The sequence below is a fragment of the Sarcophilus harrisii genome, chromosome 5 (assembly GCF_902635505.1).
Source record: "Sarcophilus harrisii chromosome 5, mSarHar1.11, whole genome shotgun sequence".
Classification (NCBI taxonomy): Eukaryota; Metazoa; Chordata; class Mammalia; order Dasyuromorphia; family Dasyuridae; genus Sarcophilus; species Sarcophilus harrisii.
The window spans coordinates 272,287,439-272,311,911 of NC_045430.1; the positions used below are offsets into that span (position 1 = coordinate 272,287,439).

The 24,473-nt window shown below is 50.8% G+C and overlaps 2 protein-coding genes across 2 annotated transcripts; both read left to right on the top strand.

Annotated features, from left to right (window-relative positions):
• Positions 1 to 685: 685 nt before the first annotated feature.
• Positions 686 to 2,980, top strand: HOXA13 (homeobox A13). The gene is given in 6 exon segments (XM_031940526.1): positions 686 to 900; positions 902 to 1,026; positions 1,029 to 1,092; positions 1,094 to 1,152; positions 1,155 to 1,679; positions 2,516 to 2,980. Coding segments are annotated over 6 exon segments (1,179 nt in total). The 5' UTR covers positions 686 to 739; the 3' UTR covers positions 2,761 to 2,980.
• Positions 2,981 to 19,195: 16,215 nt separating this feature from the next.
• On the top strand, positions 19,196 to 23,848 carry HOXA11 (homeobox A11). Its single transcript, XM_031940527.1, has 2 exons — positions 19,196 to 20,128; positions 21,754 to 23,848. The coding sequence occupies exons 1-2, from the start codon at positions 19,384 to 19,386 to the stop codon at positions 21,984 to 21,986; spliced, it is 978 nt and encodes a 325-aa protein (XP_031796387.1). The 5' UTR covers positions 19,196 to 19,383; the 3' UTR covers positions 21,987 to 23,848.
• Positions 23,849 to 24,473: the final 625 nt, after the last annotated feature.

Consider the following 24,473-nt stretch of genomic DNA (forward strand, 5'->3'; position numbering starts at 1 on the left):
ACCCAGAGCTCCCACCGCCCGCCCCATCCTCCCAGAGTACCTGTCCCTCCTGCCCAGCCTCGGGAATACATGGGTACACAAAAACCACCGCGGTCCTCTCACCTCCCAGACCCCTTCCCCCCTCTTCTAGGCCATCCCTCGGAGATGGGGGACTGCGGGGGAGGAGAGGGGAGGAGAAGAGAGGGGGTGGGGTAAAGCGGCGCTGCGGGAAGCCCAGCCCTGGAGGAGTGCGGTAGCTGGAGCGGGGGGAGTCTGGGACTCTCCGGTCCTGAGCCTTTACTTTCCCTTCCCCCACAGCCCCGCGTTTCTCTTCCTTCTCTCCGTGACTGTGGTATTGAATTATCCGCGCCTGTTCCCCCCGCCCCCGCCCCCCGGGCCCGGAGGCTGCGACGGCGGCGGCGGCGGCGGAGGAGGAGGAGGAGGAGGAGGAAGATGAGGAGGAGGAGGAGGAGGAGGAGGAGGAAAAGGAGGAGGTGGAAGAGGTGGAGGAAGAGGAGGAGGAGGAGGAGAAAAAGGAGGAGGAGGAGGAGGCCCAGCCCCGAGCCCCCGGGAGCAGCCCGCTTTGCATATCACGTGGGAGGGAACGGGTGGGTCGGACCAATGGGCGGACGCCTGGCGCGACCCCGCGGGGCGCGATCCGCCCCCCTCGCTCGGGCCCCGGCCCCGCGGAGCGCGCTCTTCACTTCTTGGGGGCTTTTTAAAACAGCGCCACTAGGGTCTTCTCCATGCGGCTCGGGCTATGACAGCCTCCGTGCTCCTCCACCCCCGCTGGATCGAGCCCACCGTCATGTTCCTCTACGACAACGGCGGCGGCCTGGTGGCAGACGAGCTCAACAAAAACATGGAAGGGGCGGCGGCGGCGGCGGCGGCGGCGGCGGCGGCGGCGGCCGGGGCGGGGGCGGGGCTTCCACCACCCGGCCGCCGCCCACGCGGGGAACTTCTCCGTGGCGGCGGCGGCGGCGGCGGCGGTGCGGCCGCGGCCAACCAGTGCTCGGAACCTGATGGCGCACCCGGCGCCCCTGGCCCCTGAGCGGCGGCCGCCTACAGCGCCCTGGGGAGGCACCCGTCCGCGGCCGTGCGGGCTGCCGCGGCCTGCCGCTGCCGCCTGCGCGGCCGCGTCCTCCTCTTCGTCGTCCTCGGGCGGCCCCGGGCCCGCGGGGCGGCGGGCGCCGAGCCGGTCAAGCAGTGCAGCCCCTGCTCGGCGGCGGCTCAGAGCTCGTCGGGCGCCGCCCTGCCCTACGGCTACTTCGGCAGCGGTTACTACCCGTGCGCCCGCATGGGCCACCACCCCAACGCGCTCAAGTCGTGCGCCGCGGCGGCACAGCCGGCCTCGGCCGCCGCCGCCGCCGCCGCCGCCGCCTTCGCTGACAAGTACATGGACACGGCGGCCGGTCCCGCCGCGGCGGCCGCGGAGGAGTTCAGCTCCCGCGCCAAGGAGTTCGCCTTCTATCACCAGGGCTACGCCGCCGGGCCCTACCACCATCACCAGCCCGTGCCCGGTTACCTGGATATGCCCGTGGTGCCGGGCCTCGGGGGCCCCGGCGAGCCCCGCCACGAGCCGCTGGGGCTGCCCATGGAGAGCTACCAGCCCTGGGCTCTGCCCAACGGCTGGAATGGCCAGGTGTACTGCCCCAAAGAGCAAGGCCAGCCTCCCCACCTCTGGAAGTCCACTCTGCCCGGTAAATGATGCCCCTCTCCCCCCTTCTGCGGCTCCGCTCCGCTCTCCGGGCTGGCGCCTCTACTCGTCCCTAGCCCGCTTCTAGCTCTTCCCCAGCTCCCCTCTGTACCCTGCGCGCACTTCGGGAGTCAGCCGAGCCTTCTCTTCCTCTCCGTGCTCCCAATCACCTTCCATACCGTGTCTTCGCTACCGTCCCCGCGGTCTTGCTTCCCCTTTCTCTATTACGCCTGTCACCCGACGAGTGGGGGTGGGCGCTTAGTTGACTCCGCCGTGCCCAGATCTCCTCCCTCTGGAGCCCCTCTTCTCAAAGTATGGTTTTCGGAGTAGTTTCGGGAAATCATAGAGTCCTCCCTCAGCCTCTAGACCAACCCCAACTTCCATTTTTCTCCCAACCGACTCTAATCAAGAGCTGCCCATTTTCGTACAGGTCAGAGAATTAGACTGGAAGAAAGCTGGGGAGGAGGTGGGTGATGTGGCAGCTGAAAGTCCGTTGTCCACAGCTACTAGACAGTCCCCCCGAGGTGGGCACCGATTGCCGAGACTGGGCACTCCTTGAACAAGGATGGATATGAGCATGAGCACCTCTCCTCAGCCATCCGATAGACAGCCCCTGCTGATTTTCCTTGCGGGCAAAGGGGAGCAATTTGACCCCAGATTGATCCTTCCTCCCGTAGTACAAATCGCCGGGGTCCAAAGGTGGCAGAGGTAGAAGTAGGCTGGGCAAGGCGGGGGGGATGCTGGCTGCCTGGGAGTCGGCCATCCCCGGGCACAGCAGGCCTGCTCGCTGGGTGTGTAACTCGCCTTCTTTCTCTTTCTCTCTCTCTCTCTGCTGTGTAGATGTTGTCTCACACCCGTCGGACGCGAACTCCTACCGAAGGGGAAGAAAGAAACGGGTGCCTTATACCAAGGTCCAACTAAAAGAACTCGAAAGGGAATACGCTACAAATAAATTCATTACTAAGGACAAACGGAGGAGGATATCAGCCACGACGAATCTCTCCGAGCGACAGGTCACCATCTGGTTCCAAAACAGGAGGGTCAAAGAGAAAAAAGTCATCAACAAACTCAAGACGACAAGTTAATGGATTTTTTTTTAAATGGAGAGAAGAGGCGACTCTTCTGTGGAAAGTTGCCGAACTCGTTGCCTTGCCCACACTCAGATAATAATAATACTAATGAAAACGATCAGAGGAGAGACAGTGGCCCTCTTCTTTCCTAAAGAGATAGCTGTGTCTTTGATGGAATCTATAATGGTTTTTTTTTTTTTTTTTAAAAAAACAAAAACAAAAAACCTTGCGATAAGAAACAGTTAAGACTTCACAGTTCTCCTGAAAGCCCAAGCTGACTGACTGTTAATGCCCAACTCTAGAACCCAAACGCCAACCCCCAAATACGCAATTTTCAGATAAGTTACGCATTTACTGAAATCCTGTAAGTATTTATGTGACCTTTGTATTTTAGGACGCTCTCTTAAATGGTTAGGATCTGAAAGCTGGTGAAATTCGCGAGGTCATGGTCAACATCTGCCTTTACTAAAACAAAAACAAAAAAGCAAAAAGCAAAAAAAGTCCCCCTTATGTTCGCAATCCCAGTGCTTGTGGGATAGCTGCTCAGGTAACTACCTCCGAGTGAAAATGTCCACTTGCTCCATGGTAAAATTGATGCATTTATGTTATTCTTTATGTATAGATAGAGAGGAAAGAAGGTATTGGAATCCTGAAGGCAGAAATATCAAGAGAGGGGGTGAGGGCAGGGAAAGAGGCAGCACTGAGGAAGAAGATTTCTAGTCTGGGTGGTGAAGACAGCCAAATCAAGCTCTGGAGGATAGCAACCAAAATCCTTAGAATCGTCCTTATTTGCTACTAACAAGCAAATATTGTGGCATTTGGACTGTATTTCCTGCCCCTCCAAAACCATTGATTTTCCAAAGGACTCCGCATCCTTTAATCCGCCTTTGCTCTTCCAAGAGCCTTCTAGCCTAATCTTGTAACGACCACCAAAAAAACACCACCATAATTCGGGGGAAAAAAAAAAAACCTATCACCACCACCAAGAACAAAAAAACAAAAAACAAAAAAAACCCTCCCATATCTCGGTAGACCACGGATAGAGTACTGGTTAGAATTGGCCTTTTCTATTTGACGAAGCTTTTTTTCTGGAGAAAAAAAAAAGTGGGGACTAGAAAACTCAGAGCCGAAATCCATTCTTGTCCCCCAGAAACATTTTTGATTTCTATAGCCTATATTTTGATCATTTAAGTAATTAGTTTTTTTTTCCTTGTTTATCATCTGTTATGAAACCGCATTAGGCAGTGTTAGGGATTCATCTTACAGCACCTTTTTAATCAATCAGTTATTTCAACCAGCACATTAGACTTGTTCTTATTCACTATTAAAAAAAAAAAATGCTATCTTGTAAATAAAGACATTCAGCGCACTGTGAATGATGTATCTGTGCACCCTCATTTTTTTTTTATATTTCTACTGAAAATGAAAAAAATTCTAAGACATGTAGATAGTGATCTAGTGATGTTTATTCTGTTAATAAAATAGTCACTGCCATACAATCTCAAGGAAATACTCTTTATTTCCCTACCCTGAAAATGCGCTGCGCGGAGAGTGAAGACCCAGCTTTATCTCATCTTTTAAAGCTAGGACCCTTCTTTTCTATTCTCAACTCAGCTCATAATATTGCTATAAATTTTTGAGCAAAGGGTGAAATCTCCCTATCTCTAGATCCAGCCAGAAGATAAGTGCTTAGGGAAGGTTAAAGTGTCAGGTATTTTGAAGGGGAGGGGTGGAGGAGAAAAAAAAAGAAGGAAGCAAGGAAAGGAAAAGAGATAGTCTAAATTCCCAGGCTTTCAGTGGAAAATGAGAACCAGTTGTGAGTATCAGAAATGCCAAAGCCGCCGTATTTTAAGGACTTTTGTTGGGATTGGAAGTGTCTTAAAGTGCAGGTTTTGATATTTGTTGAAATGACAAGACTAGGAAAGGCCCTAAACCTTGACCTTGAAGAAAATAGACAATTTGTGACCTTGACTTTTGACAGCTCATGAATCGGCCTCTTTGGGATTGGTGGATCAAGGGCGCCACCTGGTGTTTCAGAGAATTGTTGTCATTCAGCTTGTTTTCAGAGTTTCTTAAGCTGTTGGGGAATGGGAGAAGAGGGAATGAAGAGGGAATGGTTTGGAGGTAGTTACTAGGCCCAAGGCAGAGTTGTTCTTTTGTTTTTGTTTTTTTTTGGAGGGGGGGCGGAGATTAGTTCCAGAAGAAGCAAATGTAAATAGGTGTCAATTATATAGATTTGTAGATACTTGACATTTGGTAGATACAGTAAAAAAAAAAATTTATATATATATGTATATATACATAATTTTTTTTTTAAATAAGAGGCACGTACTACCAGGTTTGAAAATATTTTGTAAATGTTGTTTCCGGTTAAAGCGTTTTGGGCTAATGTTGACAATGTGTGATGATTCATGAAGTTGAGGGAATCTCTCCGTACTCTTGTGCTTTCGATGATATAGAATGTCCTTTAAAAAATTATAATAATGGTCATTCCGAAGCTAGTTTAGGCCATCTAAATAACGGATCCTTTCTGCTTTGTCAGAAGTACATGGGTGTATTTTCAAAGCTGAAAATGTTTATTACAGTATAGGAGGCCTGCCTAAATAACCTTTCCTTCCTTCCCCGTCATCTCCTAAGGTGGTCTACCAGCCTAATTAGAATTATTGGGGAACCTTTACGGCAAATAAAAAAGGTTTTAGATGCCTTGCTAACTATAGACTTCTAGAATTACATTTCAGAAATTCAAAGAAACCTACCTCTTTAAAGGTCAATATGGAGACCCTTCTTGATTTCAGAGCTACAGATCTGAGTCTAACAGTCATTCACAGGGAAAATCTATTGGAGGTCCAAAAGCTGAATGTTATTTTGCTAGCATACAGGCATGAGTTGAAAGTTTGTGAGATCTGCCTATTAGGTGATTTTTTTTTAAAGAAAGAATACGTATATATTATATACACAGATATAATGTATTTACATATGTCCATATCGGCATAGTGTGCATGTATTTGTGGTCATGTGTGTATACACACATAAGACTTTATGTTTCGGCTTTTGTTGGAGAGTTTGACTTTCTATTTATATTGGAAATAGGACTCACTAAAGATGGGCCGAAGCCTACTTTAGCATTGCATGGAATAATATAGTCATGTTCAGTTGTGAGCTACACAAGCACGTATAAACAACCCAGGAAAGATTTTCCCGATGTTGTTCCTAGCACTTCCAAAAAACTGGACCTTCTTCTTTAAGACATCTAATTATACAGAGAAAATGAAAGTATTTCTCCCTAAGCCTGCTACCTTAAAAATTATTACCAGAGTAAATCCATAAAATATAATCCTACTCTGAAGTTATAAGGATTTTAAAGTTTGGTTTGGGTTTTTTGTTTGTTTTTTGATGTTGTTGTTGTTTTGAGTCAAATGACAATAATCTACCTTGGCTCTCTCTATAGAAAATACACACTTACACACAAACATACCCCAAGTATATTTCCTAATGTAACTGCATCTTAAGGGCAACATAGATGATCTATAGGCTCTTTGGGGAAGGCCACAGAGCCTCTCTTATTCCTTTTTCGTGTTTGTTTATTTGTAGACATGTAGTCAGGGAAACTTCTGTTGGTGCACGGGTATTTATGTCTAGAGAATGGAGTAATTTACTAATTATCCTGGTTTGGAAAGCTGGCAGGCAGCAAATGGGGTGACTTCAGGGGCTCCTTCTTCGAAGGCCTGATAGTAGCACCCACAGCACCGTTCTGGTTCCTTCGGTTTTGTTTTCTGCACCTTCCCCACAAGGAGACTTGTAACCTTCAGAGACAACAGATTAGCCTTGGCAATGGGGGGATTGAGAGGAGGCAGATTTTTATGGGTCTAAAGAGGTTTTATGTTGTGGTGTTTTTCATTTCTTATTTTTAAATGTTAATTTGAGATAATGTGGAGTTGAAATTTTGGAGACTTGAATGAAAGGGGAAAGAGAGGGTTGAGAAGCAGTTTTGCTTCTGTTTTTTTTTTTTTTTTTTTTTTTTTTTCTTTTTTTTTCTTTTTCTTTCTTTCTTTTCTTTCTTTTTTCTTTTTTCTTTCTTTTTCTTTCTTTCCTTTTCTTTTTTTTTCTTTCTTTTCTTTCTTTCTTTCTTTTTTTCTTTTTTTTTTCTTCTTTTTTTCTTCTTTTTTCTTTTCTTTGCTTTTCTCTTTTTTTCTGCTTTTTCCTTTTTCTTCTTTTCTTCTTTTTCTTTTTGCTTCTTTCCCTTCTTTTGCTTCTTCTGCTTCTCCTTCTCTTTCTCCTTCCCCTCTTTTTTCTTCCTTTCACTCTGTCTTTCTTTCTGTATCTGCACCTTCCTACCCCTGTCTCTCTGTGGGTCTCTTTCTCTGTCTGTCGGTCTTTCTCCCTCTTTCTCTCCCTCCCTGAAGCCTCCTCAAAATCAAAGCGGGAGGGCTTTGGGCGCAGCTTGAAAACATTCGTGAAATTGACTAACACTGGCCTTGGGCTAGTCCCGCTGCGTCGAGGCCGGAAAAGTCTCATAGGCTTAAAAAAACCAAAGCAAGCCACATATACACGCAGAAGAGATTGGTCGATCAACAGTGATCAACGCTAGGCCCTTTAGCCTTATTTATTGCATCAGGGTTTTTACGTAATCGAGTTCATTAAAGGCATTTCACGAGAGAATTTGTAACACGTTGCTCTGGGCATTCCACTGCTGTTTGCGCACAGTCTGGAGTTTTTAAATAGACCTCTTTGAAATGGCAAAGCACAACATACACAAAAATGTGAAAGGGGACGTTGGAGGGAGGGGGGAACACACCTCAAATTCAGTCTTTTCTTAAAAAAAAAAATTCAACTCCGTGGCTTCTCTACGGGAGAAGGGGGCCCGCTTTCGACAGAGAAATCGGCCGGGCGCTTCTGCACACTGCGGAGGAGTGGATGGGCTCTTGTTTGCTGGTGTTTTCTGCAACCGGCCTCTTCAGCTGTGTTCCGGTCCCTGCATCTCTCCACGGTTTCCCGGCTTGGCTAAAGCGTACCAGGGGCTCTGGATCCCACCCCGAGCCCCGGGCTTGGCGGCTCTGGGGAGTCCTGCTCTCCTCCCTCCTCCCCTCCCTCCGTGCGGGACCTCGAGGCCGGAGACGGAGGCCCGGTCCCCCCACTGATTTATGCGCATTCCTTTAAACTTGATCGAATGCGTGTCAACAGCCCCGGACCCGGCGGAGGAGCCGAGAAACGCCCGGCCGCTCGCTCCGGTGCCATTTTTCATAAGCAGAGATGCAGCCGATAGGCGGGGAGAGATTTACGCCGCGCTCCCCGGACGGGCACGCCAATTAAGTTTTCATCTGCTCGGGCCGCCGCGTAAATAATAGCTGCTTAATTCCTCCCGAAACGGGAAGGGCCCCTTCGGGGGACGCGGCCCCTTCTCCCCACCGAGGGCGATCGGGGAGACGGTGGCGCGGCTTGTTACGTTCATTGCCGTTGAAGAAGAGAAAAGCTGCGAGAACGTCAATATTCCTCTGCCCCCAAACCCCGCCAGCCCGGCGGGCTCGGGCCTTCCTCGGTTGGGCCACTTACGGGCACAGCCCTGGGGCCGCCGAGCCGTCGCCCGCTCCGAGCTGAGGCGCAGGAAGCCAGACTCGCCAACGCCTTTCGAAGAGGAGCAGGACGTCCAAAAAGGCCCGGGGGAATAAAGGCGAGATAGGGGGAACGGAAGGGATGGTGGTTTGGACGGGGATCTGTCGCACGCGTACGCACCAGGTTTTCCTTTCATTTGGGACGCGGGCATAAATCCCGGCTACAAAGCGAAGTCGGAGCAAAATGGTACCCGGAGAGAGATCTTGACAGGAGTTCTAGGCGGGAGGGAGGGGGTGTGTGGGGTGCGAATAGAAAGCAGGCTTGGAGGGGGAGGGGGCTCTACCTGGGTCCCCGGGGCGCTGGCAGCGAGACTCGTTTTGGGGGTGTGGGACGAGGGGGGGGGCTGCAGGGGAGGGGACGGTTCCCAAGGCTCAGGCAGGCGCTGCCCGACCCTGGCCCTAGCTGCAGGCTGGCATTCTCAGTTGATGTATGCTGACGTCACTGCAGCCTTGGAGTTGGGTTCTGAAAGATGGGATTCATTTGGGTGTTGTTGAAGGAGGACGGACACAGTAAAACGAATGGCTGGCTAGATTGTGGGGGCTCCCACCCTCACCGGGTCCGGGCCCCCGACAAGAGAATAAGTGGGTATTTAATCGCTCTCCGTCTTAATTCTTGGCAGAGTAGAAGGCGGTTTGCAACGGGAAATAAAACTTGACAGCGACATATTTCCTAAAAGGAATTCTAAGACTGGCTGAAAAGAAACTGTGTTTTTCTCCCCCAAATACTTCCGCTGGAAAATCCTGTATTTGTTTAGGCGCTATTCGGAGTTCTGGGAGTTCTGGGTTCCCTGGGCCGCCTGCGGAGCCCCTGCCCATGCAGGGTGGCCCCGAGAGTTGCCGGCGGCCTCTCCGGCGGCTCAGAAGGGCTGCCTGGAGAGCTAGCGGCGGGCAGCCAGTCCTAGAACTCGGGCTCCAGGCCCAGGAGAGCCTCTCTCAGGCCTCGTGTTTAGGCACTAAAAGGCCACGACTAAGAACGCTAATTCGCGGATGCGATAAGGTTTATTTTGTTTAAGGGAGAAGGCAGAGGGAAAACGAGGGAGCCCTCGGTTACAGGGCCTTCGGCACAGATCCTTTCTGAAGACCCGGCCTCCTTGGGTCATGAGGGGTGCCAGTTAGCAGAAGATTGGAGGGAAGAGGGACTGGAGCTTCGACTCTTTGGCCTTTTTCTTCTCCTCTCACCCCAGGCCAGAGACCCTGATTTCTAGATTGAATGTTGCAGAACACATTTGGTCCTATAGTGATGGAAGGGCCAGAGGACCAGCCTCTGGTGACTTAGGAGTAGTAAAAGGTAGCTGCATTTCAGAGCTGGTTAGGCTGGGGGGAGGATGGGGGGGAGGCTCTGCTCTTCACCGTCATTGTGGCCCCAGTCTCTCAGGCAGGGTGGCCACTTTACACAAAGCCTGGGACTGACTGGAAAGAGGGTAAGAAGCTGGAGATAGTAGGGTGGGGAGGGGAAGCTCTCGTTTACCCAAGACTGGCAGACAGGAATAGGAACTGTCCGGGTTGCTATTGGAGGGAATAGCGTTGGAAAGTTCCCGAGATAAAGAGGATCTCTCCTCCGCCCTCCTTCACTCCCCCCCCCCCCCCCTCCCCCCCCCCCCCCCCTTCCCTCTGTATAGTGAAAGAAAGCGCCCTCCTCAGCGGCGTAAAGGTCAAGTCCTCTTGCGCGCCATCCACGGTCATGTCTGTGGCCAGGCCCTCTGCCGTGCTGGAAGGGAGTAGAGAGAGGGGACACTGGCCTCTCCAGAGCCCACCCTAGACTCTGGGGGTGGGAGAAATGGAGCCGGCGGCTGCAACGGTGCAGTCTTTCTTTGTGACTTTGTTCTCTCTCAGACTCATTAATTCCTGGCAAAACGTTGAAGGCGAGCAAACCTGGCTGCTTGGAGTCCCGACGCCTTTTTATTATCGTATTTTTCCTTTGGGAGGGGATTGTTTTGTTTTGAAAACCGTCCATCTACGTGCTCCCCCACCCCCCACCTCCCGGCCGCCCGCTGAAGTGCCTGAAGAAACAAACCGTGCAGCTGAAGATGGCTGGTCGGCCTCTCATCATCTTTTTCTACAGAAAGAGACAGACAGACAGACAGACAGAGACAGGGAGAGAGAAAAAGAGAGAGAAAGACAGAGAAAGGGGGAGAAAGGGAGAGAGATGAGAGCGAGAAAGAAAGGGAGGGAGAGAGGGGGGTAGCGAGAGAGAGGGAGAGAGAGAGCATCAGAGGATCATGGGGGCTAAGAAGGTATGCAGCGCCTGCCCCCTCTGCACTTTCTGGGCGCTTTCCGATTCCACCGAGACCCGGGAACATCGAGCATCCGGTACCCGGCAGGGTAAGAACCGAGGGACACTGAAGTGTTTGAAGCGGGGTTAGGGAGGCGCATGGCTTGGGGTTTGGGGGGGACTCATTGAAAGACAACTGTGCCGTCGATTTGGGTTGAGATCATGTCTGGGGACCTCCTGGGCAGTCTGGAGCCTGGGCAGTTTCTTTCGGATTTTTTTTCCTTTTGTTTCCTCTTTCCGTTTGTAAAATTCAGGCTGGTCTAGCCGAGTTTGCTGAAGGACACCTTGGGCTTAGGCCCCTGGGGCCTTTTAATATGGTCAGGGGAAAACAAGGCCTTCAAGAGGGTCTTCGAGTGGAGAGACAAAATGGGTGCCATGTGCCATCCATTTGGGTCGGTGTGGGAGGCTCCCTCCCTTCTTTGGGTCTCCGAAGCCCAACTGCTGCACAATCCTCTCTCCCTCCCCCCCCCCCAATACACACCTCTGACAGGTCCTGAATCTCAGTGCCAGGACTTAGAGCCCTGGAGACCTTGAGATGGGACTGAACCATATCTTGCAGAGATTCCTGATGGTGTTTGGGGCCAAACTCGCTTGTCTTTCCTTTCCCCGTTCTGGCAAAAACGCAAATGAAGGGTGATTGCCAGGGCCCAGAGCGCACCCCACAGCAGGCCGACTGGCTTCCAGCCGCCTGCTTGTTCCTAGGGCGTCTGTGGTTCAGAAATACCTCGTCTGCGTTTTTAATCGCGCCTGCCCACCCGCTGTTCAGTCTTATCCCTGCTGCAGGTAATGATTGGCACATGTCTAAAGCAAACCAGACGGCTCAAAATGAATCCAAAGGGGGCCCCTGGAAATCATTGTTGAAAAGGAAAGAAAAGCTCCGAATTTCCCTCCTCCTACTATACACACACCCCCCTCTGTTCACTGCTAACTGGGGGAGAGGATTCTGGATTGTGTGCACTTAGGCGGTCTGTGGAGTTCTTGGAGAGACCCAGAAACGACTAGGCCAGGCCGAAGCTCGTTAACCCAAGAGCCACATCTCTATTTTCGTTAGTCATAACCAGACTGAAATATGAACCGCTGTCCACTGGACAGTCAGTCAAGAAAAACCGGAATTATGAAGGAGAACAAAATGTGCTCTTAAAGAGACCTTTCTTTTCTCTCATCCTCTTGCCCCCCCCCATATTCTCCACCCTTCCACAAATATAGTAGAAATAGAGACAACGCATGCGAGACAGGGGCTACCCTTTATTTCTGTTGGAAGCAGAGGAGAAGCATTAGCAGAGTAAGTCCTGGTTCAAGGCCGAGCTGAGGCCACTGCCGCTGGTACCCAGCTACTGGCTTTCCACTAGGCCCTCAGTGGCAGGGGCTAGCTTTCTTCGTTGGAGAATGGGGCTGGACAGACTAGGACAAGACCTGGAGCAATCACTCTGCTGGGGAGTATTCCCAAATGGATAGGGAGAGTCCTCCCTCTGAGTTTTAGAAGGGTCTCCAGGCCAAGCCAGGCAAAGTTGGCCTCAGATGCATTCAGGAGAAGGTAAAGGGAAAACTGACCTTGTTCTTGATAAATAAATGCCAACAAAATCAGGCTAAATGATATCTCCATCGAAATAGTCATTCACCATAAAGTTTCTTGAATCAAAGGATGGAGGGAGAATGGGGGCAGAACTCAAATTATCTTTTTTGAAAAATTTGCTTATTTGATATCCTCTCCCACTCCCAACTTTTGACAGCAATAAGACTAAAAATAATTCTCAAAGAGATTTTTTTTTTAAATGCTTCTCTCTGAAGTTAGTGTGGGGAACCTGGAAATATTAACCAGCTTTGGCTTCCAGTCAGCTAAAGAGGTTCTATATGCAGAGAGAGAGGAAACAGGATTTGAGGTTCTTAGGGTAAAAACTGATAATTATTCATAAGATATTGATGGCAGGAAAGATTTATAATAATTAATAGTATCATTAAGATGGGTATTATTGTTGTTGTAATTTTTTTTAAACTAGTGGTTTGATAAAGAAAAAATGCCAAGTGAAGGCTAAAGTGTTCCCTGTCTGAGCAGCGATGAGGAAGGGTTAAAGGCAGTATGGTTGCTGGGACTGTGAGCAGAGGAATTGAGAGGGGGCCGGTTGCATAGAGATGGACACAAATTCTTCAGGGCACCTGGTGGTGATCATGACTGTTTTTTTGAATTTTTGATCTCTAATTACAACAGCAGCTCCTAGCTAAGCTCTCCAATAGAACAGAAAAAGCTATGGGTCGGCTTGTGTGGTCTCTCTTGGGTGGAATATGGGGGAGAGTTTTCCTTCAGTGCATCCATACATCCATATCCAACGACTTCCACAGAAAACTAGGCTGCTCCCAATTGGCCTGCCCCAATTTACTATATCTGCAACTCCCAAAGATGAGCGATTAGAACCTCTCTCCCCTTCAAAAAAAAAGGTTTACATATATATATGCACATATATACATATACATACATATATGTAAATGTATATATGTGTGCATATATATATATATGTACACATATATGCAGAAGTTTAGGATACCTTGGAAAATGGCTTTAGCCACCAACATCCTGAGGCTACTCATTCTACATGTTGCCTTCGGAGTCTTGCACCTGTGGGAGAAGACACAGAGAGAAATGAATGAACGTGTTGGTTTTGTAGGAACCATTATTGCTTCTGGATTTGATTGTTTGAGATTTTTTTTTTCTTTGAAGGGCTTGAGGGAGAGGAAAGAGGGGACAAAGTCATTTAGAGGAGTTAAAGTGACGATAATCGTGTGGTAGTTGGTATGGTCAAATTAATTTCCAAGACAGTGACCAAAAAAAAAAAAAAATTATAAAATAAAAAGAGGAAAAGGGAATTAAAAACAAAAACAAGCTTCTTGATTATCAGGGAAATGACCTTATTGAATCCCTCCCTGCTCCACTCCAAGCCTAAGCTTGATTCAGCACCCCGCCTTTTAGCCACCCCCAGTCACCCACCCACACATACACACGAAAATGCAGACAATGAGAAGGCTCCAGCTGAGTCCCAGAACCTTCAGCTGATACCCCCCGCCCCAAGTTGGACTAGAATCTTCCGAAGGTCCTTAGAATCGGAGGGAAAAGAGGAGAAGGAGGAGGCAAAGAAGCTTGCTCTGGGAAACACTTATATCCGGCTTTCCAAGGACAAGCTGAAGTGTAGCCGAGGGTAATGACCGTCTGTATTGGTCTAGAATCCAGCGGGAAATTGCCCAGCCTCAGTAACTCTCCCTCCTCATTCTTTTGTGCCCAAGTTCCTCTTGGTAGGGAGCCTTTGAAAGGCCGATCTTTTGAGTGGCCATCCTTCCTTGAAGATCCCAGGAAGGGAACCTGGGCAGAGAGTAGCCCGAGGAAGGCAAATGTCTGAGTGGGAGCTGCACGAATCCGTGTCAGCAGGACTGGGCTCGCAGAGAGAGAGGATGCATGCCGGGGGTGGGGAGAAGCTGACTGCGGAGGGGGATTAACGAAATTAATGTCCCAGCTCCAAGAAGGCGGCCAAGCTGAGACCCAAGCGGATGTTTACACTGGGTCGAGATTTCATAAGATGGACATTTCCATGCACCTAAAATGTGTCCGAATGGGTCACTTCAAATTTCGAACAAACCCTGCCTTCTCCTGAGCCCGGATCCGGGAGGAGAAATTGCCTCGGTTGTTAGTTGTTAGTGAGCAGGCCAAAAAAAAAAAAAAAAGGCTAAAGTGTCAGCCCTTGTGGGAGAGAATGGCCTCCTATCTCTCTAGGAAGGAAGAAAGGGAGGAAAGAAAGAAGGAAGGAAGGAAGGAAGGAAGGAAGGAAGGAAGGAAGGAAGGAAGGAAGGAAGGAAGGAAGGAAGGAAGGAAGGAAGGAAAAAGGAAGGAAGGAAGGAAGGGAGGGAGGGAGGGAGGAAGGAAGGGAGAAAGGAAAGAATAGAAGGAAGGAGAGAGAATAAGAGAAGAGAAGGGAAAGAAAAAAAAAAAGAAAATATTTCCAAAAGTGGATAGGAGAATCATTTGTGATTAAGACCCCAAATCAAAACCAGGTGTATAATTTAAAAGCCAGACTAAAGTGTGGACATTGGCGACTTCCGAGCAGCATAAAGGACATCCTTCCCTTTGGGAGCTCGCCTGGGGAGCCCACCTACCATACAGCGGCGGCCAGAGGGTCCCTCTCCTGAAAAGGGCAGCCCGAGGCGATCGGGCCAGACAAACCCATCCGGCCAGTTCCGATTGGAATTAGAGTGAGAGGATGAAACGGCGTCCCAGCTCTCCACGCACTTCCCGGCCTTCCTCTAGCCCACTACCCACCGGTGGCGGTGGCCCAGCTGCAGAGAGGCCGGGGAAACTGGACAATAGCTCGAGCTCCCAGCCTGGATCCTCTGCCAAGTCCAAGGCGAGGGTTTGGTTTGTTTTTCTGGACAGCCCCGCTCGTTATTCGCTTCCGCATTTCCAAGTCTGCTTTGGATCACTACTGTCCTAGGTGACTTGGACGCCTGCAGTTGCGGCCTCTTTTCCCCCCTTCCGTTTTTTCCTGCAAAAATGGGTTTCCCCCCCCCAAAAAAAATGCATCTAACGGTACCAGAGGAGCCCAACCCCACCTCCACCCCCCCAGAGGCGTAGAGACCTTGCCGTTTTTACAAAAGAGCCCGAAGGAATTGCCCTCCTTGCCTCTGCTCATCAGAAGTACGCAAACCCAAACGTCCGCACTTCTGGCTTTGTTGTCCTTCCTCCAAAGGAATTTTTAGGCACTTTACATAAGGCTCTTAAGAGACTCCATGTTGACCAATAAAATTAAGGAAACCGAGTGCGCTATGTGAGATCTATCTCCTCGGGCATTTGACAATCTTCTCCCTCTGAGAAAACGGAGCTTGCAGACCGGCTCGCCCTGAGAAGTATCAGAGCTTGAGTTCTGCCTTACCTGGGGAAGCTTGGAGAACCTGAGAAAAAGGAAGCTGCTGTGCCCATGTTCTCGCCTGCCCCTCCCACGTCCGCTGGCCCTCTCCCGGAGCTGATCGAGCCTTGTGCCCTTGGAGTGGGCCTCCTGAAACAGCTTCAGACAGGCAAAGAGCAAAGTCAAAATCAACTGCCCCCCTTCCCCCTGACAGCCTTGGGCCTCCTCCCCCAATAACGAATATTCTCTCCTGTTCGTAAAAAAAAAAAAAAAAAAAAAAATGGCCAGAACAGCCAGTTCCCTCTCCACCGCAGTTATCTCCCGCCCAGGCTTTTCGAGAAGGCTGGGAGAGTAATGAGTTAGGTTTCATTTAACAGCAAATAAAGCTATGAGCAGAAGTGCTCTGACTGCAAGGGTTGTTTCCCCTTATCCCCTCACACACTGCCTTCTCGATCCCGGCCTTTCCCACTAGCATTCCCCAAAGGTTTGCCAAACACAGTTAGCCTTTCCTCTTCCCTTGGGTTCCAAAGCCTTCTTTTGAGACAATTCTGCTCCTGGGAGTTCAAATATGCACCATGCAGAGCTCAGTTTTCTCAGTAACCACTGTACCACACCCCCCCCCCCCAGCCTGTACCCAAAGTTACAGCCAGTCCCCTTATTTAGGCCAGTCACCCTGGCTGCACTTCCATCCTCTCCCTTCTTCAATGCACAAAAACTCCCTTAAATCTCCTTTGTTTCCAATACACAATCTTGGGTGATGGGGTAAAGGTGAAAACCTCCCCCTTGCCGTGATGGGAAAAAAGCTATGATCTGGAAGAGGTAACCCTAAAGCAGACTGACACCCTAATACCAACCTTTTCAGGCTCACTCTTCCCTCTAGGGGAGGGGTGCAGCTAATTAACAAGGGACAGCCAGGACCTGTGGAGAGGGTGGCGCATCCATCTCCCTGCAGAGTAACGCGGGTTTGTCTGCTCTACCCCAGGCTGAAGTTGACTGCCAAAGGGCTATAAAGCAGGAGGTCTGTCTAGAACTGTTTTCGGTTCTCCTAGACGTCCCGTGTTCAATTATGGCCTTAAAAGCCCTAATACAAGTGCAAGAATAGGTTTGCCATCGCCCAGGGGCGGGGCGAAGCCTGCGATGGTGGCGCCTTTGTTATCTCAAAGTCACTGAAATCCTTCAGACAGCCCTTTTGTTGGAGGGAGGGGGTGGTTGGGGGTGGGGGAAGTCAACACGGGGGAAGTAGTATTTTTTATATCGAAACCTCAACACAGAAAAGAAAAAGGGGGAGACCCTAAACCTCCACAAAAGTCCAATTTTCTTTTTTTGCTTGTTTTTTATTTCCTTTCCTTTTCTTTTTCCGAGAGAAAACGAAGGGGAAGGATACCGCCAGGAGAGCAGGCAGAAGGCAAACGTAACGTTGCAGTTGCCTCTGGAAATCCAGCTCTTTTCTTGAAATGCAATCTCAATGCAGTCTTCTCACATCTATAACTTCCTTCTCTCTTCTCCTTAGTTCCATCCCTCCTCTACACCATCCATTCCTTTCTCTGCCTCAACCCAAGCAACAGGGGGACAGAAATGGCGAGCTGGGAATGATGGAATCATCCCGAAATTTATCCCGCCAACCTTAAGATTCGGAAGCTTCTCTCGCCGCAGACACTGATTAAAGTTCGTTAAATGGTGGTGTCCGAGGGATGTGATTTGTGAGAAGTAATCCTTCTTTAAAAAAAAAAAAAAAAGGCAAATAAACATAAATGCTAATAAATTAGTTTACTCCACTACAAAGTAATTACTGCGTATTATTGATATTTATGGCAGGTATTCAAATGGAATGGTGAACCATCATTTGGAGAAAATACATAATGAGAATATTTCTTTCCCGGAGCAAACATGATTAGATTTGTTATTAAGTCAGTTATGGTCAGCTCAGCAATAAATAAATAAATCGATGTTGACATTTAAATACTGGAGATCTTTGAATTGAGGCTGCAAATCTCCTCTCTCCCACCCCCCAGATATGGAGATACTTTTGCCCTCCGGGAGTGAGAGATGGGGAATAGGAAAAGGTTAACCCTGTTCATATTTCGAGTTCCTTTTGGTACCTTACCCCGGAAAGAGTCAGGAAAAGAGGGATGGAAAGTAGGATCAAGTCTTAAGCACCCCGACTTCTGCAGCGCCCTTTGTGGCCGGCTGCCACGGCCATCCATTTCCCCCTCTCTCTTCGCCCTCACTCCCAAGCGGGGCAATTAAATCTGGCAAAACTGCCCGGATTTTCAGCTCCTTCTTTGACGTCTTTTCCCTTTCCCTAAAATACATAAGAGTTAGATTGTCGGGGTAACCACAAGTGTCTCTCTGCCACTGTGTCTCTGCCTCTTCTGTCTAGTCTGTGTCTCTGTTTCGGTGTCTCTGTCTCTCTTTCAGCCGCCTCCTTCCGAAGGTGCTGGCTTTGGCTAGCCTGTTTTCTGTGGTGGTCCTCGTTCTGTGGGATGTACACTGAGACTTTCTAGTCCCTGTCTTGCCCAGCGGTCGCTGCCGGCTCTCTTTTCTTTCAAGCAAAGACAGGCAAAGCCTTGGTGTTTTCAAAAACAGCTCCCCCGATTCTCTCCCTGCGGCTCCCCCACTCCCCCGGCACCCCTTCCCCAGGTCTGTCTGGGTCTGCCCGTGCAGAGAAGCTGGGGAGTCATTGAGCGTCCAGCTTTCTCTGGGAAAGAGCCTCGGATGGCAATTCGTATAAACTAGACTGGTGGCAATTAAGCAAGAATGGAAGTGTTTGTGGAGCCCGGACTCGCTTCATGGCCATTGGCTTCCCAAGCCATCAGTACCAGGCATCCAGGAGAGCGTGCAGCCTGCCTCCCCTCCCCACCTCGCTCCCAGTCCAGATCTCTGCTTCAGGGAGCGCCGAAGCTGGGGGGAGGGTGGCAAGCGTGGGAAGGGGAGGGCGGGGGAGTTGGGAGAGAGGAAGTGGGGGCGAAGAGCGAGAAAGATCCCGGGTGAGACGAACGCTCTGCACGGCTGAGCAGGTCGCGCAAAGCCCGGGTGAAAACTGCCTTGGGGGACTGAGGAGGCTCCCAGAAAAGGGAGGGTAGTTATTGGAGCGCCTCGGAAGTGACCGTGAATGCGGGCGTGTAATGGAGCCACCGTGCAAATCGGACAAGCCCCGAGCCCGGCACACTCAGAGACGAAAGCTAGTCTGAAACGGATAGACCGGTTGGGGGGGTGGGGGGGAGGAAATGGGGGGAGCGGGTAGAAGCAGGAGACCTTGACGAAAGGGGGGAGGCAACGGGAAGCGGGAGTCCAGGAAGCCGGGGAGAGGGAGAGAGGCCGAAACGGACCCAGAGACGGAAAGCCCAGGGCCCCTCGCCCCAGTCCCCATGCCTCCTCGAGAGCACCTTGGCTAAGGCCAGCAGGCGATCGCCAGGCTAAAGGGGGGGAGGGGTGAACCGGACCGTTGAGGTCCGAAATCTGGGGATGGGGAGGCAGAGGCTGGACCCCCCCCCTCCGAAGGGGAGCGAGGCAAGGTCTGTCACGCGTCCGGCGGTCCTCGGAGGGTGCCCCAGCTAACATGAGTTACACTGGAGATTACTGAGCTTTCGGTGAGAATACCAAGTGCCGATCTGTTGCTTCCCTTGAGATGGCCACAAAGAAAGGAAGGGGGGGGGAGGGTTGGGGAGGAAAGGGGGGGAAAGGGCCCAGACTCGCAGCTTGTCAATTTCAACATTTGGTCACATGACCAGCACCTCCCTGCTAAGGATGGGGATAGATTTCCACGTCAGCTTACGTCTCCAAATTTCTACTTCACGGATCTGCTTCAAAGACGCAGCTGCATCAGAGAATCATGTGGAGCTCAGCTAATGCGCCGAGAGCGAGGTAGCCCAGGATGGATTTTGATGAGCGCGTGCCCTGCTCGTCTAACATGTATTTGCCCAGTTGTACTTACTACGTCTCGGGTCCTGACTTCTCGAGCCTCCCTTCTTTTTTGCCCCAAACCCCGTCTTCTCGCCCCATGACATACTCCTACTCCTCCAACCTCCCCCAGGTACAACCTGTAAGAGAAGTGACCTTCCGGGAGTACGCCATTGAGCCCTCCAGTAAATGGCACCCCCGGGCCAACCTGCCCCACTGCTATTCGGCAGAGGAGCTCATGCACAGGGACTGCCTGCCCGCCTCCGGCAGCGCGAGCGTGGGCGACATGCTGGCCAAGAACTCCGCCAACGTCTACCACCACCCCAGCACCACGGGCACCTCGTCCAATTTCTATAGCACGGTGGGCAGGAACGGGGTCCTGCCCCAGGCTTTCGACCAGTTTTTCGAGACCGCCTACGGCCCCCCGGACAACCTGACCGCCGCCGCCTCCTCCGACTACCCGGGGGACAAGGGCGCGGACAAAATGCCCCCGGCGGCCGGGGCGGCGGCGGCGGCGGCGGCCGCAGCCCCGCCAACTTCAAGTTCGGACGCCGGCGGCGGCGGCTGCGGCGGCAGGGAGAACGCGGCGGCGGCGGCGGCGGCGGCGGCGGCGGCGGCCGCGGCCGCGGCCGAGGAGAAGGAAAGGCGCCGGCGGACTGAGAGCAGCAGCAGCCCCGAGTCATCTTCCGGCAACAATGAGGACAAATCCAGCGGCTCCAGTAGGTATAAAGGCAGCGCCCCGCGCGCTCTCCGAGAGGGGACTTGGAAATGTAGCGCAGCCCCGCTGTTAAATTTTTATATGCTGTTTTATAAGCATATAAGGTTTATGAAGGGCCCTTAGATTTCCCCCAACAAAACTTTGTTATAAAAAGGCGCGATCACGTGGCGAGGGCTGAAATTGGCCGTGAAATACCCACCGGCCAATGGAGGCCAGAAAAAAAAAAGGAAAGAAAAGCACCCACCCGATTCTTTTTTTTTTCCCACCCCTCACCCCCCAGGCAGCCGCCCAGAGCCCCGGCTCCCGCTCCGGGGTCAGCCCTCGGGAAGGGGGGAAGACGAGGGGGGGGCGCCTGTAAATTCACCCCCGAAAGGGAACTCGGAGCCTTTGATACCGAGGTAATCCAGCGCTTTTTATAAAAGCCATGTGTTGCGCCCAGAGTCTAGTTAAGGGCCCCCATTCAAAGGCAGGGCTGATGTGTAAGCACCGCCTGAGAGAGAGACAGAGGGAGCGGGGCTGCCCAGCCAGCTCAGTCCTCGCGGCCCACGCTAGCAATATATTAGAAAGAAACAAATTAACCCAAAGCGGGCCTTTTTGTCCAAAGGAAGCCGTTTTACTCAGGCACCGTGGCAATTACTGGCCGCCTTCTGTCCGGCGGCGTGTTCCTCCTCGCAATTGTTATTCAATCTGTCAGAAGGGGGTTTTTTATGTCTGTGGGTTTTTTCCCCCCTCTCCCCTCAACCTCTCTTTAAGACCAGGCTTGCCAAAGCTTTGAGGACCTGGGCTCTGTCTCCCACCCGCTATCCCCTCCGCGCTACCTGCAAAAGGGGACCTCGGAGAGGAGAGGAGAGGAGCGTTTGCTCTAATCTCGGGGAGATGGCTTGGGAGGGAAGGGAACAGGATGCCCAGAAGCCATTGCTTTTAAGCAAGGGCAGGCTACGAGGCGGGTTGGACTGGCTAAGACTAGCCTGGAGGAGCATTATTAGCCTCTGACAAAGAAGGGAGAAGCTAAAACAGAGATGGTTTGCCAAATCCAAGCCCAACAGCCACGGCCACGAGAGAGATTGGGATGAGGGATGGCTCCTTGTGCCCGGGGAAGCAAGGAAAATTACCCCCAGGGTTAGGAGGTGAAATTGCCGTGAGCTGTTTGTTTAGTCTATCGGAGCTGTGAGAGCTTCAGGGGAGCCCGGGCTGGCTTTAAAAGCTTCAGCCACTGCAGCCTGTTGCTTGGGACAACATGCGTTTCTGATCTGGAGGCTGGCGTGTTAACTTCACCGGGGGCCGCCCCGGCTTAAAGGAGACTTTTATCTGGGCTCTGCCTGGGGTTGTATGAGGGGAGCTCGGCTCCTCAGCCCGGCTGCTGCAGAAATTAGCCCCTAGCTCCGCCCGCCTTTAGGCCAGAGAGATGAGGTGGGCTGGAGAAGGGCAAGAAGGTGTCAGGAGCCGTCTGGTAGCCGAGACATCCCAGGAGAGGGAAGGCAGAGGGAGTGCCTAGCCCAAAGGTGCCGGGAGTCCCAGCCCCCATGTCCGTGTTCCTCGAGTTAAGGAGTTAAATGTAAATAAATCTCAAGGCCATCCCTCTCTCCGGCCTCAACCTCCCTCTCTCTCCCTTCTCTCATTCCACAGGTGGCCAGCGGACCCGGAAAAAACGTTGCCCCTACACAAAATATCAGATTCGGGAACTCGAGAGAGAATTCTTCTTCAGTGTCTATATCAATAAGGAGAAGCGCCTCCAGCTCTCTCGCATGCTCAACCTGACCGACCGCCAAGTCAAAATCTGGTTTCAGAACAGACGCATGAAAGAAAAAAAAATTAACAGAGACCGATTACAGTACTACTCTGCCAACCCGCTGCTCTAAGATTCCGTCCCGCTTTCGGAGCTTCGTGGGGCTTTTTTTTTTTTTTCCAAGAGGAGATTAAACTCAGATTTCGCCCTTGACAAGGTCAAGCCACACGGTGACTTTTCAGGAGGAAGGTGTGGAACCGAGGGACAGAGGGAACTGGGGGGTTCACAAGCCAGAACAGCGCCCTGGACCCTCGCTGGGGCTGGGGCGTTATTATGGAGAAGGGGATTTTCCTATTGCCACATCAACTGGAATCCATTCCATTGGGACCTCTGTGGCCCTTATTCGGAGGATTTGGGCCACCCCATGCCCCAGGGCGGAGCTTTTACCTTTTACTGTGACAGATCCTGCACTCGGGCTATGAGCAGACTGGTTCCTTAGTTTCCAAACGTAGGCATAGGACAAAAGGGGTCTCCACACCTAGCTGTAGGTCCCTTTGCTTGGGCCCTAGTGCAGGATGGCTGATCTGGGTTGGAAGGGGGTGCTCTAAGCCCCAGGATATGCAGTGAGGACTAGTGCGAAATCAAACTTGGAAAGAAAAAGCAAAAATCAACAACACACCACCACGAGCAAACTGCAGACTTTGGGAAAAGGAGGAGGAGGAGGAGGAGGAGGAGGAGGGAAAAGAAGGGATAGGGGACCGAAGGAAGGGGATTCTTCGGTCAGAGCAGGGCCCGCTCCCCCTTGATAGAATGGAAGACAGACTGCTCTCTCCAAAAGCCTTTGCGAAAAGAGGCAAACGAGAGAGAACGCTTTGGAAATGTTTCTGAAAGATTTCAGGTACCGACTCGCCCGATCCCTTCGGGAAAACAATGCTATCCCGGCAGCCCTAGCCCTCTGCCTACCTGGAGAGGCTCTGAGCTTTGGAGCGGGGAAATAGCCACGCGGGAAAGAGCCCTTCCGGGGCTGGGGCTGAGCCCCTGAACTTCAACAATGGATCAGAGGGAGAAGGGAGAGAAAAAAAAAAAAAAAACACTAACTCCCTTGCAGGCTGTTTCTGACTCCCCAAAACTTTCTTCAGGAAATACCTGTGGAGAGCGAGTTTGGCAAATCCTACCCAACACTTAATTGAAACGTGGATTTGTGCAATGCACTGACATCGGATCATTAAAAGCCCTTTCATCCAGTGTTGTTTGCGAAGGGAGGGAGGGAAGCAGGAATTTCGCGACCGGGCAGAGCAGGCAGACAATGTAAATACTCGCGTTCTGTTTTCTCCCCTCCAGTTGTGTGTGTGTGTGTGTGTGTGTGTGTGTGTGTGTGCGCGTGCTACCATTCCGTGTCCTAAAAAGCTTTGTCCGAAATCCACCAGGAAAGGAGAGTTGTCCGCAATTATTTTAAAAAAAGAAATAGTCTATAGAGATATATATATTTCCCTGCAGGAACCAAAGCGATGGAAAAAAAAATGCAATTTAAAGAAAAAGGAAGAATGAAAAAATATTTAAGATTCTATATCTGTTTACAAAAGGAGCGATGTTCATGGCGAGGTTAATTTACTGGTGAGAATTTTGAATGTATGTTTCATACAGGAACAGTGTTTTACAAGACTTGTAAATAAAGAAACCATAACCTATTTTGTTTGAATACTTTTTTTAAACATATTTTAATTTGGGAAGAGGTGATTGCCTTCGGAAAGGGGGGAGGGAAGGGGCTTAGCAAACTTGTGCAAAGGAGGGGGGACCTACAAACGAATTGGAAAACGATTAGCTTACCAAACGGGGTCGTGTCCTTCTTTACCACGATTCAATGAGATGCAGTATCTTCATATTCCATCACTGTTTTGAGAAATGTATTGTCTCTATGTATGTACAGTGTTCTTTTCGTGTGCCAACGTATTGGGCTGCATGTATACACTGCAACGGGGCACAAGGAAAATAAAAAAAAATGGAAACTTTATCATATTCATGCTGGTTTGTGACATTCCTCTCCCTGACAGCTTCCCATCGCCAAATACCTGGAATCAAATCACCCACAAATAGGGAACAAGAAAAACAACAACCATAACCCTGATCCCACTCACTATCCATTGAATGAAGAGAATTAGGTTGTTATTGTTGTTGTTCATCCCAAGAGCTCCCCAGGTTTCAGATGAAAAGATTTGAAGAAAATAGATCTTGGAAGGGTAGGGACTTAAAAGAGGTCACTAGGCTAAGAGTCCGTCCCCAGAGTCTCCAACACTTTGGCCAAAGCAGATTAGAAAGAGGTCGGGGCCTTCAATAGCAGGGAGTTGGGGTGCTCCTCAGAACTGGTCTTCAGATCAGACTCCATCCTTTTCACCTTGCTAAGCTTCTCTGGGCCAAGCTCAAGGGTGGGGTGGTGGGGAATTAAGTTTGGGGTGCTCTGGTCCAAGACCGCCATCAAACAGTGGGCCCCGAAAGAGTTTTGAGGTACATGAGGAGACAAAATGTGTGAAAATTAAGGACTGGGCTGAAGGCAGCGCTTGGGGAACCTTCCAAAGGGGGATTCCTTTCCACTAGTATACAAGAGAGATTTTTCCTATTTTAT